Source organism: Hydra viridissima, unplaced genomic scaffold, assembly GCF_058129835.1.
Source record: "Hydra viridissima isolate aposymbiotic clone 2 unplaced genomic scaffold, HvirCarnegie_v1 scaffold_1, whole genome shotgun sequence".
NCBI lineage: Eukaryota > Metazoa > Cnidaria > Hydrozoa > Anthoathecata > Hydridae > Hydra > Hydra viridissima.
Window position 1 is genome coordinate 5,602,501 of NW_028324300.1, and position 16,977 is coordinate 5,619,477.

Here is a 16,977-nt window from a genome sequence, read left to right on the forward strand (position 1 = left end):
CTAGGAGTCTTTTAACGCACTTTTTACCGACCAAATATTTTCTCCCAAAATTGGTCATATTTAACCGAAATTTAAAAAAACTTTGACGCCCTCTGTGACCTCGAAAAATTTTTCCAATTGTTTTTTCGAAAAGTACTTTTTAATATCTTTCTAACAAGGGGTCGACCGTCAATTAGTCAGGCCATCAGGCCGTTCTCAAGTTATTAATTATAGGGTTTTTATAGGCCAATTTCTAAGCAATTTCAAAATTTAGCGCTAAATTTCTGAGGAACTAAAGTTGATAATATGTTCTATTCTTGTTGAGAAAATGTCAATATGTAAGCTTTTAAAAAATGCCAAAAACTCACTGATTTAACAACCTTTCTATTTTTGTCCGCGTAGTTGCATGGGACTTTTTCACTGTGCAACTGGCTTGTGTTTTTTAATTTTAATTTATCACTTTCTAAACTGAAACTTGAAAGTGAATTCAAATTTTCAAACAATCTACCGTGTAAAGTTTACCATAAACATTTAAATAAAAACTAAAAAATTAACACAACTTTTAAAATTAAAAACAAAAAACGTAAATATATTTAAAAAAACACGTAAAAAAAGTTTTTCGCAATAAGAAATTTATTGCAATTAGAAATCGCGAATATAATTTTACGTGATTATTTTAATCGCATAGGCTGTTAAATATTAATCGCGTAGACTGTTAAATATCAGAGAAAGAAACAAAAACAAAACAAAAAAAAACAAAAAAAACAAAAAAAAAAAACAAACAAAAAAACAAAAAAAAAAAAAAGTAAACGAAATATATATATATATATCACAATTTTGGTTACTGGAAGATACAAGAAGCAACCTTTTAGTAACCAAACAGTTTTATTGAATCAATTTACTTGTAACTATGCTAATGAATTTCTATGCCTCACCAAAATTTCTTTGACGGAAGTTTTCAGATATTGTATGACTTCTTTGCTTAAAATTGTAATTCCCAAACATCAGTTTTTGAAACAAACATCATCCAAATTTTCTCTTTAAAATTCCATCTTTAGCTTACTGTTTCGTAATATGATCCAGTTGCATCGGATGATGCAATCGTAAATATACAGATAATTAAATAATGAGAAAAATCATGATACGTAAAAAGAATTTTTTATGCATCCTGATTTTTCTGATTATTTATCTGCATGTTTACGATGTTTACATATTACAGATGAATATCAAACAAACATTTATAGCAATAAAAGTTAATATTCTTAGATGATTGTTCGAACAATTCATGTTTTGTACATGTAAATTTCGTTAATTCTTATAAGCTTTGTGATGTAGATTTCTTATGATGCGCGATATCATTTTATAAATCAGCAAAATTTAATCAAGCACAACATACATATCACTTGTTTGCTTAAAATCTTAAAATCCATTTTGTAAAATTACTTCTAAAATTTTTTTCTTTTTGAAACATTCAGGATGGAAGCTTTTTATTAAAACTTCTTTAGTTTGCTGGTGCATTATATAATCTTTTTGCAAAGTATGATGGATCTTTCTTTATGCATCACAATTTTTCTTACTATTTACTTGGAGTAGATTTCTTTTGAAGCGCCATATTTTTCTATAAATCGATAAATAACCTAAATTAGCGCAATTCGATTATATAAGTTAACTAGATATCTAGCTCGCGCTTCTGCAGTGAAGTAAATTTTTTTCCACCCAGTATTGTTTTGCCAGCCTGAAATGAAGCAACTATAAACAAAGCAAAGCAAAAATGAATTATTGTCAGTTTAAATAAACTGGCTACCGGCATTTAAAAAATTTAAAAACTTGCTTCACATTTTCTTTCGGAACTTTTTGTGAAGTTAGGCATCTCGTTAATATAAACACCAGCAGCTATGCATCTGCGTAGCGTTATCGAAATATAGAAACTAACCGATATTTTTTACGATAATGGGTTTCGATATGAATTGGTATGATCCGATATGTTTCGATATGATTCCAAAAAAATATCGTTTGGGTTTCGATATGCACGATATTTTTTCGATATTTTAGCGATAAGTATCGCTTTTAGCGATATTTTAGCAAATATCGCTAATGCGATATTTTAGCGATAAATATCGCTTTTAGCGATATTTATCGCTAAAATATTGCATTAGTTATCGTTGAAAATATCGCAAAAATATCGCACTAGTTATCGTTAAAAAATGTATAACGATATTTTTTGAGTTTCGATATAATTCGATACGTTCCGATAAAATATCGTTTGATTTTCGAAACTTTCGATATTTTACAATTTTTGTATTAGATATAACTAAAAGTTAAGTTAAGTTATTTTGCAATATATATTTTCAAAATTTATTTATTAAGATATTGATTAGACGATAGTACGTCTGACTTTTTTTCCCGTGAACTTTGGTTTTTGCGCTAATGAACTTTGGTTTTTGCGCTAATGCAATTTTTCATTTGCCGGAACAAATATGTTCCTGCGGCTTTTCTCTGATCTTAATGAAATATCGTAAAGTTTCGGGGGATTAATCATTGGTTGCGCCAAAATTTAGTTAATTAAATTATCAGTGCTATTCAGAAGCAGTATCACAAAAGAAAAAGATAATTTAAAGTATGCTTTTAAAATAGTTTGTGATTTATTTTTTATTAAATTTTTGAAGGATTATGAAAAAGAAGCTTTAAAAGCTTTTAGCAATGGCTTATTACCCCCGTCATTAAACCTGCAAAACGTAATTATATTTCGCCATTATTCATTTTTTTAAATAACCAAAGTTTTCTCGTCTGACTTCCCAAAGTTCACGGGAAAAAATAGTCAGACGAATTATCGTCTAGATATTGATAAAAATTAAAAATCGCAAATTTTTTAACGCCATTTTTTAGATTAAGTTGTTAAAAACGGCTCAGGCGGTTAGGAGGACAATTCAACTGTTTTTTTATTTTTTAAATAAACAGTAAAAAGCATTCCACAAATTTTTTAATTTTTTAAAAAAGAAAAAGTTTTTTTTCTTTAAATAGTTATAATAGTTGTGGTTAATTCAATTAAAAGTTAGGAAAGTCCACTTTTTTTTAATAATAAAAAGTACTTATTATGTAATTAAAATATAGTTTTGCTGAAATGTTGCCGCTAATTGTAACGAATGGAAACTTTCGGCTTCAAATCCGAAATTTCTGCTTCAACAACCTGTTACTTTTTCTGTTTCGGCCGAAATTTCGGTTCAAACCACTACACAGTGGGCTAGAATTCACTTTTACTTGACAAAACTAATAACTCGTTATATAAAAAAGATTTAAAAGCCATTTTTGCACTGTTTACTAATAGACATTTCTCTAATTCGATTGCGCAACTAATTTCTCAGCTTGAAAAAGAGGCCAGTAAGGACAAAAATGTAAACAGATAAAAACTCTCGAAATTATAAAATTAAAAACATAATTTCGCTCCAAAAGATGTCTTATTGCAACTCAAGCATTTTCAGACCAAACGAAGTGAAAAAAGGTGTACGGAAGTTCGTTTTATAATAACAATATGGAAAAGAATAACATTGCTCTATTTTCTTTCTCTAACAAAGAAAAAAAACTTGATGTTTACAGAGCTTAGTGTAACGAAATATTTAAATATAGACGTAAAGGAGGTGCTGATAAATTTGAAATCATGAAACACACGAAAGTGTGTGAATTTCACTTTAGGCCTAAGGAAATAAAAGTTAGATCAGGATACGGTAAAAAAATTTTAAAATCAGGGAATTAAGTTCCAAGCATTTTTTCATTCAAAACTATGCAAAAAGTCGAAATATCCAGAGTTGACAATTAATATTGATACTGAAACTCATACAATAATCGATTCGACCAAAAACACAGATTGCAAAAATTGTAAACTTTTATTATCCGAAAAAACAATCATAGAAAAAAAAAAATAAAAGTATGTCATGAAAGTTACAAAAGCTTGCTTGAAAAATATAAAACTTTAAAAATAATAAACGACCAGTTGAAAAATAATATTTTTAGCTGCGAAAATTTTGAAAAAGAAAAAATAGTTTGCCGCTATTTGTTTACATTTTTGTCCTTACTGACCTCTTTTTCAAGCTGAGAAATTAGTTGCGCAATCGAATAGAGAAATGTCTATTTGAGGATTGCGGTTTCTACGGCGATGTTAGTTTAAATACTTGCTTGCTATGGATACCTAAATAGCTTTTATTTACTAAAATCAACTCTAGAGCTCTATCAGCATATAAAAAAGTAGCTATTACTTAAAAGATACTGGATCTTTCTTTGGTAAATTATAAAAACAAAACAACTAAAATTTTAAGTACACGGAAGTTGCTAGTTTTATCATCAAATTTATTATTTTACACGGAAGCTTTCAAATAAAAAAAGTGTAAGAGTTTGTACGCATGCGTACAAATTTATATAAGAAATTAACCAGCCCGTTTGCCGAGATCTCTGCTAAAAACAGTGAGATCTCGCTATCCGGGCTAGTTCGTTTATTCTTATAAACGCAAAATAAAATTAAGTTAAAATATTGATGACGTCGATATCTCGGCAAACAGGCTGGCTCGGCAAACGAGCCAGCCCGCTTTTCATATAAACAGGCCCTAAAAAGACTTGTTTTTTATTTAGTATGGAATCATGATGATTTCCTAATTATATTGTTTTTTTAATATTTTATGGGTAAATCAATTTTCAATTACAACGTTGTGGTAATTTTAATTGAAATCACTGATTGTTTAATTGCCTTATATCCAATAGGTCAGTACAAGAAAAAAGCTATTTTATTATTTCAAATATTTATTTTTTCAAGCAAATTTGAATGCCAAATAAATGGCATTGTAATGGGGTTTTTGAATATTATTGTTATTATTATCAAATATTTTATCAATCCATCTATATCTATATATCTATATCTATCTTTATCTATATCTATTTATCTATATCCATTTATCTATCTATCTATCTATCTATCTATCTATATATATATATATATATATAAAAATTAAATAGTTCATTTGTCAGAACTTTATTAAAGTTATTTAAGTTTTTAAAAAAGTTATTATTAAGTCGGAAAAAGTAAAAAATATCGTAATGAATAGATAAGTATAGTTATCGTTTGAGTATTGATATGAGTTACGATATTTATTGTAACTGAACGATAAATATCGTTATGAATCGATAAACATCGAAATTTTTTGGGTACGATATTTTCGTAATATAAAAAAACTAAGTTGATGACGGCGTGATTGCTAAGTTCTTAGCGATCGCACCGTCGCACAGTGGGACGAAATCCCGATTTCGTGGCCAAAAGTCAAATTTTTGAGTTTTATATTTTCGTCTTTTTACGTTCAGATCTTGTTTACAGATAGTCCTAGAACAAAACTCCGAACAGGGCAGGTATATACCTGCTCTAGGCTGGCCTGGACATCAGTTGACATTTAGCCTCCGTTCGGTACGCACTAAAGAAGTGGACACGCCGAAAAATTCTTGCCTGTTTTAAAGTGCCGTTAAACTGAAGAAACTATTTCAATTGGAATTCGGCAAAATGGAATCACTTTCTGGAGGCATGTAGAATATATCGTTATGCACTGTTATTGCTAATTTTTTTAAATACTTAAATCGCGCGACAAGTAAACATAAAAAATTGTAAATTTTTTATCTGAAATCGATTTTCTAATGTCGTTTTAAAAATTTAACCGGGGTTATCCACCTTCTTTCGACAAAGAATTGATAGTGTATAGTGTTAAATATAACATATAAAAAAACTGGCTGCCATTGAGTGCCATTTTAATAGTGAGGCTAGTTTTTATGGAGGAATGCGTGGTGCGACATTAATTTATTAACATAGTTTAATGTCTGAAAAGGGTCATGGAAATTAGTGAACTAACATTATTTAATGGCACTAATTACATTTTAATGCAATAATTTGTTATTTTAAATATATGCTTTACAAGTTACTTCTCGTTCCGTTTTATGATAATCTCAAAATTTTATAAAATAGTCCTCAAAGAACTCTCACCAGTTGTAACGGTATTTTTTTTTACAGAGTCTTCCAAATCTTCAAATATGGAATTTTGAAGAAAAGATATATTCTTTATGGTGAAAGACAGTTTAATAAATGAATATAAATTCATCATTGATGTTTTGACATATGCAATTTTCAAAAAAACGGAACATGTGATACAAGTAGGCGAGGATGAAATGTCATTATCACGATTATTTTCAAATTTTCGATCGAGATGGAGAGCAGCAGGAAGATGGGAAGATTTTTTTCTGAAAAAAAATGAAGAATAGTTGAAGGGCACCATACAATTTTAAATATTATCCAATACTAAATGCACAAGACCTGAGAAGATTGTGAAGAATGATAATAAAAAAGGAACATGTGGGCGACCTTCGCAACCATTTGCTTCATCTAGTGAAAAATCAAAGAGGCGAAAGACTCAAGAAGTACGTTCTACTTTTTCTACAGAAGAATTAGCATATGCTGCTCAAATGAGTTTAAGGACTTCTGGTCAAGTACATGCTGCTCAAGTTGTTAAAGATGTCACGTTAACAACCCCTCTCGAGCATCAGGAAATTGCCCAATTGCAAAATCTCTACATCAAGAAGCTTTACAAGTGTTAAAACAAACTGAAGTCACCAGACAAGAGACAAGGAACAATTCCGATTTAGATACAAGTGGTTCAACATCAGATTCCGAATCGAATGATTCGAACATTGATGAATATGACATACGTGTTTTTGTTACTAAAATTAAATAAACATTTTTTTTACATATATGTGGCTTAATCTTTTACCAATTTAAAAAAAAAAATAAAACTAAAATTACAAATTTCTGTTTTTTTATTAATAGCGTAAATTTGGAAATAATTTTACAATGTTTTTGCTCTAATTTAATTCCTGAATCATAAGCAATGACATCGAAGATTAAACTACATTAGATTTCATATTTTCAACGTATGAACAGTTTTGGCCGCCATATTGGAGCCTCAATTTTGAATTTTTTAAATCTGACCTAAGATTCGCAATCAGCGACCTCGAAAACCCTCGTGTAGGTAATTTGAGAATTTTGGCCACGAAATCGGGATTTCGTCCCACTGTGCGCCGTTGAAAAAAATGTCCACCAGAAGCGGTTTGCATTTTTGAAACTACCATATTTGTAACTACATTTATAGTTAGATTTTGAAAACATTCTATCGAAGTCAGAAAAAAAGAAGTTGGTTTAAAACAGTCGGGTTTTGGATTTTTTAGTGGTCAAGGTCGGTGATCCGAAGGTGATCATAAATTATACCGATTGCGTATTATAAATTATATTTTGAAGATCAACATCGTTTACGTTTGTTACTTTTAAATGTTATTAATAAACTTTTTACTCTAATTTACTCAAGTTAAAGCCGTTAAAATAAATAAATTACTTTTTTAAGTAGCTGCCATAAGTGTGCTATATATGGCACACTATTTTACTTCAATCGGTTACTTCCAGAAATGGTGCAAACTTTAAACTTTTTTGCATTTATTCTGGTGTATAAACGGTTTACAAAAAAATGCGGTGATCGGAGCTTGTAAACAAAATTAACCAAAAATTTCGAATCCCTCCTGACCCAAATGCGAATGGATTTTAAATAATAATTTTTTTTTTAGTATGCGACAAAATTATTCACCAAGCATAATTACTAAACTTTGTTTTCATACTCTAACATGTTTATTTTTCATTCTTATATTATTATGTTTGTTTATACTTCGTATATAACATTTTCTTCTGTTTCGTTTCAAAAAAGTTTTCAAAATGCCATAAAACCTACGAAACTAGTGTTGAGGTACGACAAATGATCGTTGATGATCATGAAAGAGGCTTAGGGTATAGAAAAGTTGCTGAAAAATATAATAAAAACAAGGCAACAGTACAATCAAAAATACAAAATATAAAAAAACAGAAAGTATGCCAAATAAAGCACCTTCAGGCCGTCCATCAAAAATAACATTAAGAGAAGAAAAGCTTATTGTAAAAGAAGTAAAGCGAGAGCCTGTTATTTCTGCCAAAGCTATTAAAGAGAATTTACGCGTGAACGTTTCTGAAGGAACAATACAACGTAGACTTCGCTCTGCAAGGTTTTATGGATCCTGAGTAACAAAAATATTTTTCATTTTGAAAAAAAAAAATAAAATAAAACGCCTTGCCTTTGCAAAAAAGTACTTTTCAAAGCCACTGGATTTCTGGAAATTAGTTTTATGATTTGATGAAAGTAAATTCGAACTAAAGAATTCCAAAAAAAAACCAAGAAACATACCTGTAGGATTGCCAAAGTATATTTCGAAGAAAATAAAATAGAATTGTTGGATTCACCTGCTCAAAGTCTGGATATCAATCCAATTGAAAATTTGATGAGCACAGTATTAACAAACAAAACTTCTTTTTAGCTTTGTAGGAAGCTTGGCATAATATTCCTCCAAACTATTTACATAGCCTAATTGATAGTATTCCTCGTCGCTTACAAGCAGCTATCAGTGCCAAAGGACTTCATACTAAATGTTAACTAACTATAAAAAAAAAAAAAAACTCGAATATACTTAATAAAACTTTGACGTTTCCTATTATCTCAATTTTAATATAATTTTCATTTTTTTTAAAAACAAGATTTAATTTTACAAATATTATATTTAACATTATTTATAGTTGTTACAATAAACATTTTTTAAATTTCAATTAAAATTATTCAAACCAATTTGGCTTTTGTTTTATTGCTACAACATTTTTATGATAGGGTATGAATAAATTTGTCGCATACTGTGAGGGTGGCGTTTTAATGAAATCTCTTTTAACTATTTAACTTTTAACGTTTAGTTTGTTATTTATTTTAGCTAATGGTGTTAAGGGGAAGGGGAAGAGGAAGTTTTGGATTTAGAGTTATGTGATTAAGTAAATGGAGGTTGGAATCGAGGTTGATGGTCTGGAGAGTACTTGGTTAGGTAAGGGCGAGGTTTGAGGATAGTTTGGTTATTAATGGGAAAGGTTTAATCTAACTTATAATCGCCGTCCTCAGTATATTCTATAATATAATAAAACTCAACAAATGTTCTATTAATGTGTAATGGTTAGCACTCTTACTCTTATAACTTTTGTTTAATACAAATTATATTCTCTTACGCTTCTTGCAGTGTTCAATACTGTTTATATCAATTACTCCTCTTTCTTTTATATCTTCTTTTATTACAATTATCTATTCTTCAACTAAATCTTCTGATTATTTTCCAACAATCAATTTTAAAATCTTCTTCTTTTATTCAACTGCTTATTAAACTGCTTATAAAACTGCTTGTTCATCAAAGAACTCTTCTTATCACAAAACTCTTTCTATTCTCTAAAATCCTCTTTAAATCTCTTAAAAACTCTTTTCTCTTAAATTTCTCTTTTAAATCTCTTCTTCTAAAGAGACGACCGTACTCATTAGTCGCTCTAATCTCTATCTCTCTCCAAATCTCTCAACTAACTAACTAACCCTTAGACTCTTTCTTTTTTGAGCTTTTATAGTTTTTGCTTGTTTTCCTGTTGCGATATCTTTTCATTTATTTTTATGGAGGTTGATGAGTCTTCATGTTTACGTCTTTTCTCAGTTGTTTTTAACTTTTCTTCCTTCCGTTTTATCGTTTACTTACGTGATTGATCGGTGAATTATTGCGTATAAGTCTTTTCTAATCGTTGTTTTTGACTTTTCTAATTGTCGTTTTTTTGTTTACGAGTCTTCGCGTTTACGTCTTTTCTCAGTTGTTGTTTTTAACTTAATTCTTTTTTTTGCTTTATCATTTACGCGTCTTCGTGTTTACGTTTTTTCCCAGTTGTATTTAACTTTTCTTTTAACGTTTTATCACTTATTTACGTGAGGAGCTGGTGAATTATCTTGTGTATGTTTTTTTATCGATCGTCTTTTTACTTTAGTTCTCCCTCCTCACAGTATCTTAAACTAGATCGAAGTTCATCGGAAAATAAGACATATCAATCTCGTCGTATGAAAATGGCGATCAAGTAAAGTTTATTAGCTATTTGATTTGGGATTGGGTAAAAAAAAGGAAAGTGGGTGGTGGATATTAAATTTTCATTATCAAAATTTATGGACGCTACAAGTTTGTGTTGTGCAAGGAATGGTTTTTTATTTCAATATCGCCAAATCGATTGCTCATTTTAACTAGCATCTTTCATAGCTGATAAAAACCGCCTTTAGAGTGTATTAAAAGATACTGGATTGCACAAATCTTTAAGTCAAACGTTTGCGCCTGCTGATGTGGGCGACTAATGTAAAAGAAACGCATCGGTTCTTGTCAAATAACGGCCCTAATTGGTGCGCGTCTGAAAGTTAATAGTTTCAAAAAATTGGGTTTACAAACGTGTGTAAAGAACTAAAAGAGGAGGAGGTAAGTTTACAAACGTGAGGAGGAGGGAAGTTTTAGTAGAACTTTTTTTATCTTGTACCTTAATATCAACATTGGTTTTTATCTTTTTAAAGAAAATCTAAAAATATCTATATCAGTCATTTGAAAATATAAGATACTTGAAAATATTTCAAATGTTTCGATATAAAATCAAAAACCCAGTAGAATGTTTGCGAGGTTTCACATGGTGTATGTTATTTTCTTTTAACACTTCAATGCATTTCACAGAATAATTAGTAATTCTAACTAAAATTTAAACTTTTAACAAATTTTGTAAGTCTTAAATAGTTTTAAGTATGATAGAAAACTTGCTCCACAAAAAAAATTGGTGCTACAAACGCGCTGAGTCCCATTTTAATAAACTTGAGAAAATTCGAACTATCTTAAATACTGGTGGAGAATTTGGGTTATTTCTCCTATTTTTCGTTAAAAACCGAAAAACCAGATAACAGTTGAAAATAGACATACTTTTTGCTGATATCTTTTGGTGTTAATAAACTGACGTAGATTAGCGCCTTTTTACTGCATAAACATTTTGCAGCATGTCAAAAAAAAAAGTTCTAAGGAAAAAAGTTGGAGAAAAATATGCTAACCTGCTAACTATACGAAATTCTTATAACAAACAAAATAGGACGGAGAAAAAAAATTGAAAAAGGTTTAAAAGAAAGTATAAACGTGTCAAAGGAAAAATACTCCTACCAGATTAAGTTTACACTGAAAATGAAGAGGTATTTATAAAAATTTAAAATACTGAAAGTAAAAAAAAAATCATATAAGAAATAAAGTCATGTTATCTTTTATTCTTTTACTTTTTGATATATGATTTATTTTTTGAGATCTTTATTTTTTTGAGATATTTAAGAAAAAGCCATATTGTTGATTTTCTAAACGCTTTTCCAAAAGTTTAAGTTGTTCTGCATGATATCTTTTGGCGTCTTCGCTAAGATACTTAATGCAAACGAAACCTTCTTTACGCTTTAGATTTCTAAACGGATATTCACCGTTAACATTGATTTTATTCAAACTGATGGTCGACACATGTTTAAAACCTAACAAGCGAGTATCGATATTCATGGTGGCGTTATTATTGTCGAGCGTACAAACAGCATCAAAGTTATGTTCAATAGCAACTTCGACCACACGCTTTGAGAGCTCGAAAATTACTTGGCAAGCTGTTTCTCTCGGCAGCGTGATATCTGCGTGAATGGTAGAAAAATCTAAAACTTTAAACTTGGAGCTTGGAAGTTTCTTTTCTACTTCTTTCTCATATAATGACAACATTTCGATAATAAACGGTGAGAAGTTTATTTCTAACACAGCAGTTAGGGGGTAGCTTGTAGCTACACCAACAGGCTTCTCACAAAACATTGCATAAAATGAATATTGTGGAAAAGATCCAACCACTGTGTTTACATAACACCAAAACTGATTTGGAAAGTTAGGGTCCGCTAAATGTACAACAATGGGGCTGGTTTCCTTAAAAGCAAGAGAATGCTGTTTGAAGAGGGTATCTACAAAATCACGGTGAGCTTCAGAAAAGTCGAATACCTTTATTTTGTTTTCACTTAAGTTTGGTACTACGTCGCATTTTTCGTTAAACTTGTTTATCAAGAAACACAAAGGTGCTAACGTAAGTTCTTCAAATGTAGCTTCCAGCCCAATACTTTTCAGTTTCTCAATATAAAACCATACACTTACAGAGTCACCTCCTAGCTCAAAAAAGCTTCTATCCACATCAATAGCTGAGACATCTGTGTTCAGAACCAATGCAGTTATGTATTCAAATTGCCTCTTTATGGGATACGACAAAATTTCATCTGCTGTAAGTATATCGCATTGGTTCGAAGGTATCAGAGTCACCAACTTTTGACGGTCAATTTTATCAGATCCGTCAGTTTTAGGCAGTTCATCTAGAAAAAGTATCCTCGGGATCATGAACGACGTTAACTTGCTGCTTAACGATTTAAAGACGCATTTTACTGACAATGTTGGTGGTGAAATAAAGCAATAGAGCTCAGTTACCTCATTAACTTGTCTTGTTACAACACCGACGGAATTGTTGGGATAAAGTGATTGTATTGTTTTCTCTACTTCCGCAGTGTTGACTCTGTTGCCTCTTATTTTGACAAAATCTTTGTTTCTGCCGACTTTATAAATGCCTTTTTCACGGCGAACAGCAAAATCACCAGTTTTGTATACAGTTTTAAATTTTTCCTGTGTGACATCATAAAACGGATTTGTTTGGAAATGCTTGCTACTTTCATCGTTATCAAATAGATAACCAGGGGAAACAACCGACCCAGAAACCCATATTTCGCCCATTTCCTGTGAGTTGTTTATTAGCTTGCCATTCGCATCAACCAAATAGACAACGACTTCAGGTAAAACAGTTTCACCGATGCATGTCTCGTTCGGACCGTCTGCAATGTTCACCGGCATCATTTTGCTATACATACTATTGCCAGAGGTTTCGCTGCTTCCATACACGTTCCAAAGTGTCAAGCGCGGAAACAGTTTGTAAAAAGCATTGACCAATATTTGATTTAAATCTTCGCCGCTGCTCCATACTTCTCGAATGCTCAGTTCATTTTTGTTTTCAGAGTCTTTTTCAATCAACAAAAGCAACGATCGAAGCAAACTTACGCTGAGGTATAAACGTGTTACTTTGTATTTGCGTAAGTGTTCTAGAAAAACCTTAACATTTTGAACTTGATCCGGTCTCAAAAACAAGCACGATTCTTTCATGCATATGGCTGACAGTGTTTCGGTAAAGTAATCTATGAAAATAAAACTTGTCTTTGAACACATCATCTCATTTTGTTCAAAGGAAAAGTCCGTTCGAAACCATTCAACAGTTTGAATCATGTTTTCGTGGGTAATTTTTACCGCCTTCGGCTTCCCTGTACTACCACTCGTGAACAAAATACAAAAAATGCTGTTTTTCCTAACAGGGATGACGCAGTCTTCAACAACAGCTCCGACGTCTGTGAGCAATGTCTTTATATTTATTTTACTTATTTCCGTCAACTCTTTCCACCGAGTTTTGGATTCAAACTGATCATCGAAAATCACACACTTTGCCTTAGCATGAGTCAACATAAAAACTAATTTTTCTTCTGGGGTGGATTCTTCCAGCGGACAAAACGATACTCCTAACCTAGCCATTGCGAGTATAGCTGCTACTCGATTACATCCGTTAGGAAGGAGTATTGCCACTGCATCACCCGGATCAGCTTTTCTCGCGTTGTAGAAGTTTTGAGATATTTTTTGTACCGTTAAACTTAATGTTCGATAGGTGAAACTTTCTCCACTAGGATTAATCAGTTCTTTTTCAGGGTCTTCTTTAGTGCGGTTGTAATACTCGAAAAAACCCATTTCTTTTACAATTGCCATGCTTCTTCCATGTACAACTCCGTAATCCATTATGCAAATCTAAAGAAACGATGGAGAGTAGTGAGATAGGTGATGGTGGCCAACACAGCCGAAATAGTGTTAGCAACAAACTGAACGACTTTTTAAACAGTTTTTATACTCAACAGAGAGCGTATACGTGATTCCAGCCTATAGAGTGTGCAAATTAAAAAGGGCCAAACATCAGAGGGCGTTTAGCTTTATGTAGCTATACTATGTTTATGATATATAAATAAGTTGCCAAAGCATACTCGAGCCTATTTCGAAAGGTTCATGTGCTTATGAAAAGAAAACATGCACCGGACTCCATGCTGGAAACTGTCAAATAATAGGTAACAGAATTTCATGTGTTAGTGACGTTTTTCAAGGAGAAAACAAGTTTTTGTCTTTAAGTAATCTCGTTTAAAAAGCGGAATGTTTTCGCTACGCTGTATATGCTTCCAAGAATCATGAAAAACATATTTATGAAAACACTTTTTTTGTTTTGTTGTTTTAGGGTTACTTTTGTCTGTCATTGATTGTTAAATTTTTAAAGAATAATTTTCACTGAGTTTAATGACAAACCACTGAACTAGCTTAGCTATAAAAATGTCTCTCACCAAACTTATTCATTTTTTTCCATTGATTTAATGAGTCTCGATCCATAAATCTTAGACATGCTTTTATTTCTTAACGAAAGTTTTTAAATGAGTTCCTAATTTCAAACAAACTTAACGCGCATCATAGAATTTCAAATAACAACTAAAAGGTTTAACGCAGTTTTTAACGTTTAAACAGAAAGTTAAAATATAGAAAACGTGTAAAATACTTTTAAGCAATTAGAAGTTTATAGCATTTACCATTCTTAAGCAATTGTTTAACTGCGTAAACTGTTAATATCATCGCGCATGCTCCTTAATTTAAGAGAAAAAAAAAAAGAAAAGAAACATAAACACTATCTCAAAGATTTCAAGCAACTTCTAGTAACCAAACAGCCTTTTCAACCTATTTTTATGTAACTTTTAACTTTTGTTAATTACATAAATATGCCTCACCGAATTTTCATTGACGACTGTTTTCAGATCATGTATGACTTCTTGCTTAAAATTGTAATTCCCGAACTTCAGTTTTTGAAATAAATATCCAAGTTTTCTCCTCTAAATCCCTTCTTTAACTGTTGCATAGAACGATGCGACTTTCTTTTTATTTATCATGATTTTTCTGATTATTTACTTATCTGTATGTTTACGATGTTTATTTATCATGAATTGAATCATGATCTGCAAAAACCACACAAGTCGTATTTTTTTACTATTTCATTTTTTTGCAAAAAATGTTCCTTATGTGCGCTATCTATAATATTCTGTAAAAATCAGACTTATGCCGTTGTACCTCACATTATCAATAAATTCGTGATTTTCACGTTGTCTGTAAAAACAACTCTTATGTTGCACAACTGTTGTTTTTACAGACCACTTGCGAATTTATTTCACATGTTGAGGTAACACTGAGTGCTTGTTAATTGACATTTTATATTTTGTCAAAATAGTTGTATTCAAGTTGCTGCTGAGTGAGGTTGCGTAATGCTTAAATCATTTCCGGCAGTAGTAATATAATAGTATTACAATATAGTATTACAATGGATATTGACAGAGAAAATAAAAAAGGGAAAAAGCGTGATTACATCAAACAAATTAAGAGGGCTCGCACATAAAAACCACGTCAATAAAAAAGTTCCAGAACGGTCTACAGGTCCTGATTGCAAGTGTAAATTGTATTGTTAAAGCAAAGTGCTGTTGCAAGTGCGCATCAGTATTATTGAACGAATAAATGCGTTTGACTCTAAAAATGAACAAGATGTTTATTTCAGGGGATTATTGGTCTGCTAAGAAAAAAATCCAAAGAAGAAATTTAAACCAAAACGACTTTAAAGATTGACAGACTTGAAGGTTTGTGACAAACCACTAGTAGATGTGAGAGCGAAAAAACGAAGTTCTAATGCAGTACCAGGAGAAGTTTGTGTAAAAATATTTAACCAAATTAGCTCGTATGATATGATGTGAAGACATGATATGAAGTGTGATATGATGTGAAGGCAACTAAGTATTTGGATGTACAAGTTGAATTTAAAGATATTGTATGATACTTTTTGCAATAAATGTCCAGGAGTAAGACATGTACCAGAAAAAATCTACGTGGACATTGTAAAGGATATTTATTTCACTATTGTATTTAGATATTGAATGTTATATATATTTTGAAAGTACATGTATTAATATTATTGAATTTCACTTAAGAAAGTTTGTGAAGTTTTGTACTTGAGAACGCACGCACTTTGCGTTTTACACTCAACATCAACTTTTGCACAGTCTTTGGCTGGACTTTCTTGGTAGCTCAAGTCCATTTATTTCTGAAGTCTTGAATGTTTTTAACTTTACACTGAACCTCAGTTTTCCTTTGATAATAGCCCAATATCTTTCGATAGGACGTAGCTCGGGACAACTTGGTGGATTAAATTGTTTTTCATCGAATGTTACTTTACGTTCTCTAAGTTTAAAGTTGTCCCAGAGTAGTGACATGATTGGCTAAATTGGGCCAAAATAACGGATTACCCGTATGAGATCTTAGAAACGGCAAATGACGCTTCTTGAGGCATTCTTTGATGTATATTTCGGTGTTAATTGTTGCTGTAGTCACAAAACAAGGGCTTTATTCACCACATTTACAAACTGCTTGCCAAACCAAATTTTTTTTAGCGAATTTTTGCATTTCAATGCATTCATATTTGGAATTCAATTTCTTGCAATTGCTGAATAATATTGGTATCCTGAAAGAGATCGGAAACATGCAGCACAATAAGTTTCATCGTCAATAATCAAACAAGATTTTTTAGCTCATAATTTTTTATAGAGCAGATTTGAACATCGAATTACGATATTTTCTTGCTTTTCTTCACGACGAGGAACTTTTTTCTTTTTATAAGATTTACAGCCACAATTTCTCTTTACTCTTTAATAGTGGAAGCATTTGTCTTAAATTTATTCGCTAAAGTTCGAATAGAAATCTCCGGTTTTCTGTCTATGGCATCTTTCACTTTTTTATCAAGATCTTGTCTAACAAAACATTTTTTTTCTTCCACTTCCTGATTTTCTTTTTATTGTACCAGTGTCGTTAAATCGTTTCACACAA

The 16,977-nt window shown here is 31.1% G+C and overlaps 2 protein-coding genes and 1 long non-coding RNA gene across 4 annotated transcripts in view; all 3 read right to left on the reverse strand.

Annotated features, from left to right (window-relative positions):
• Positions 1–1,048, reverse strand: part of LOC145187649 (beta-alanyl-bioamine nonribosomal peptide synthetase ebony-like) — a 9,302-nt gene extending 8,254 nt beyond the window's left edge. The window contains exon 1 of the mRNA XM_090071292.1: positions 915–1,048. The gene's annotated coding sequence lies outside the window, so the exon portion shown is untranslated. The remainder of the gene's footprint in view (positions 1–914) is intronic.
• Positions 1–9,458, reverse strand: part of LOC149893029 (uncharacterized) — a 42,412-nt gene extending 32,954 nt beyond the window's left edge. Inside the window, exons 1-3 of one of the 2 annotated variants that reach the window (XR_016456207.1) lie at positions 9,119–9,458; positions 8,318–8,496; positions 6,833–8,227 (exon numbers count right to left, since the gene is read on the reverse strand). This is a non-coding gene — a long non-coding RNA (uncharacterized LOC149893029). Of the gene's footprint in view, positions 1–6,832; positions 8,228–8,317 lie in introns of those variants that run through there. The other variant, XR_016456206.1, reaches the window with a different exon arrangement.
• A 1,779-nt stretch (positions 9,459–11,237) lies between these two features.
• Positions 11,238–13,821, reverse strand: LOC149893031 (beta-alanyl-bioamine nonribosomal peptide synthetase ebony-like). The gene has a single exon (XM_090066818.1). The coding sequence runs from the start codon at positions 13,819–13,821 to the stop codon at positions 11,239–11,241; it is 2,583 nt and encodes an 860-aa protein (XP_089922944.1). The 3' UTR covers position 11,238.
• Between the last annotated feature and the right edge of the window lie 3,156 nt (positions 13,822–16,977).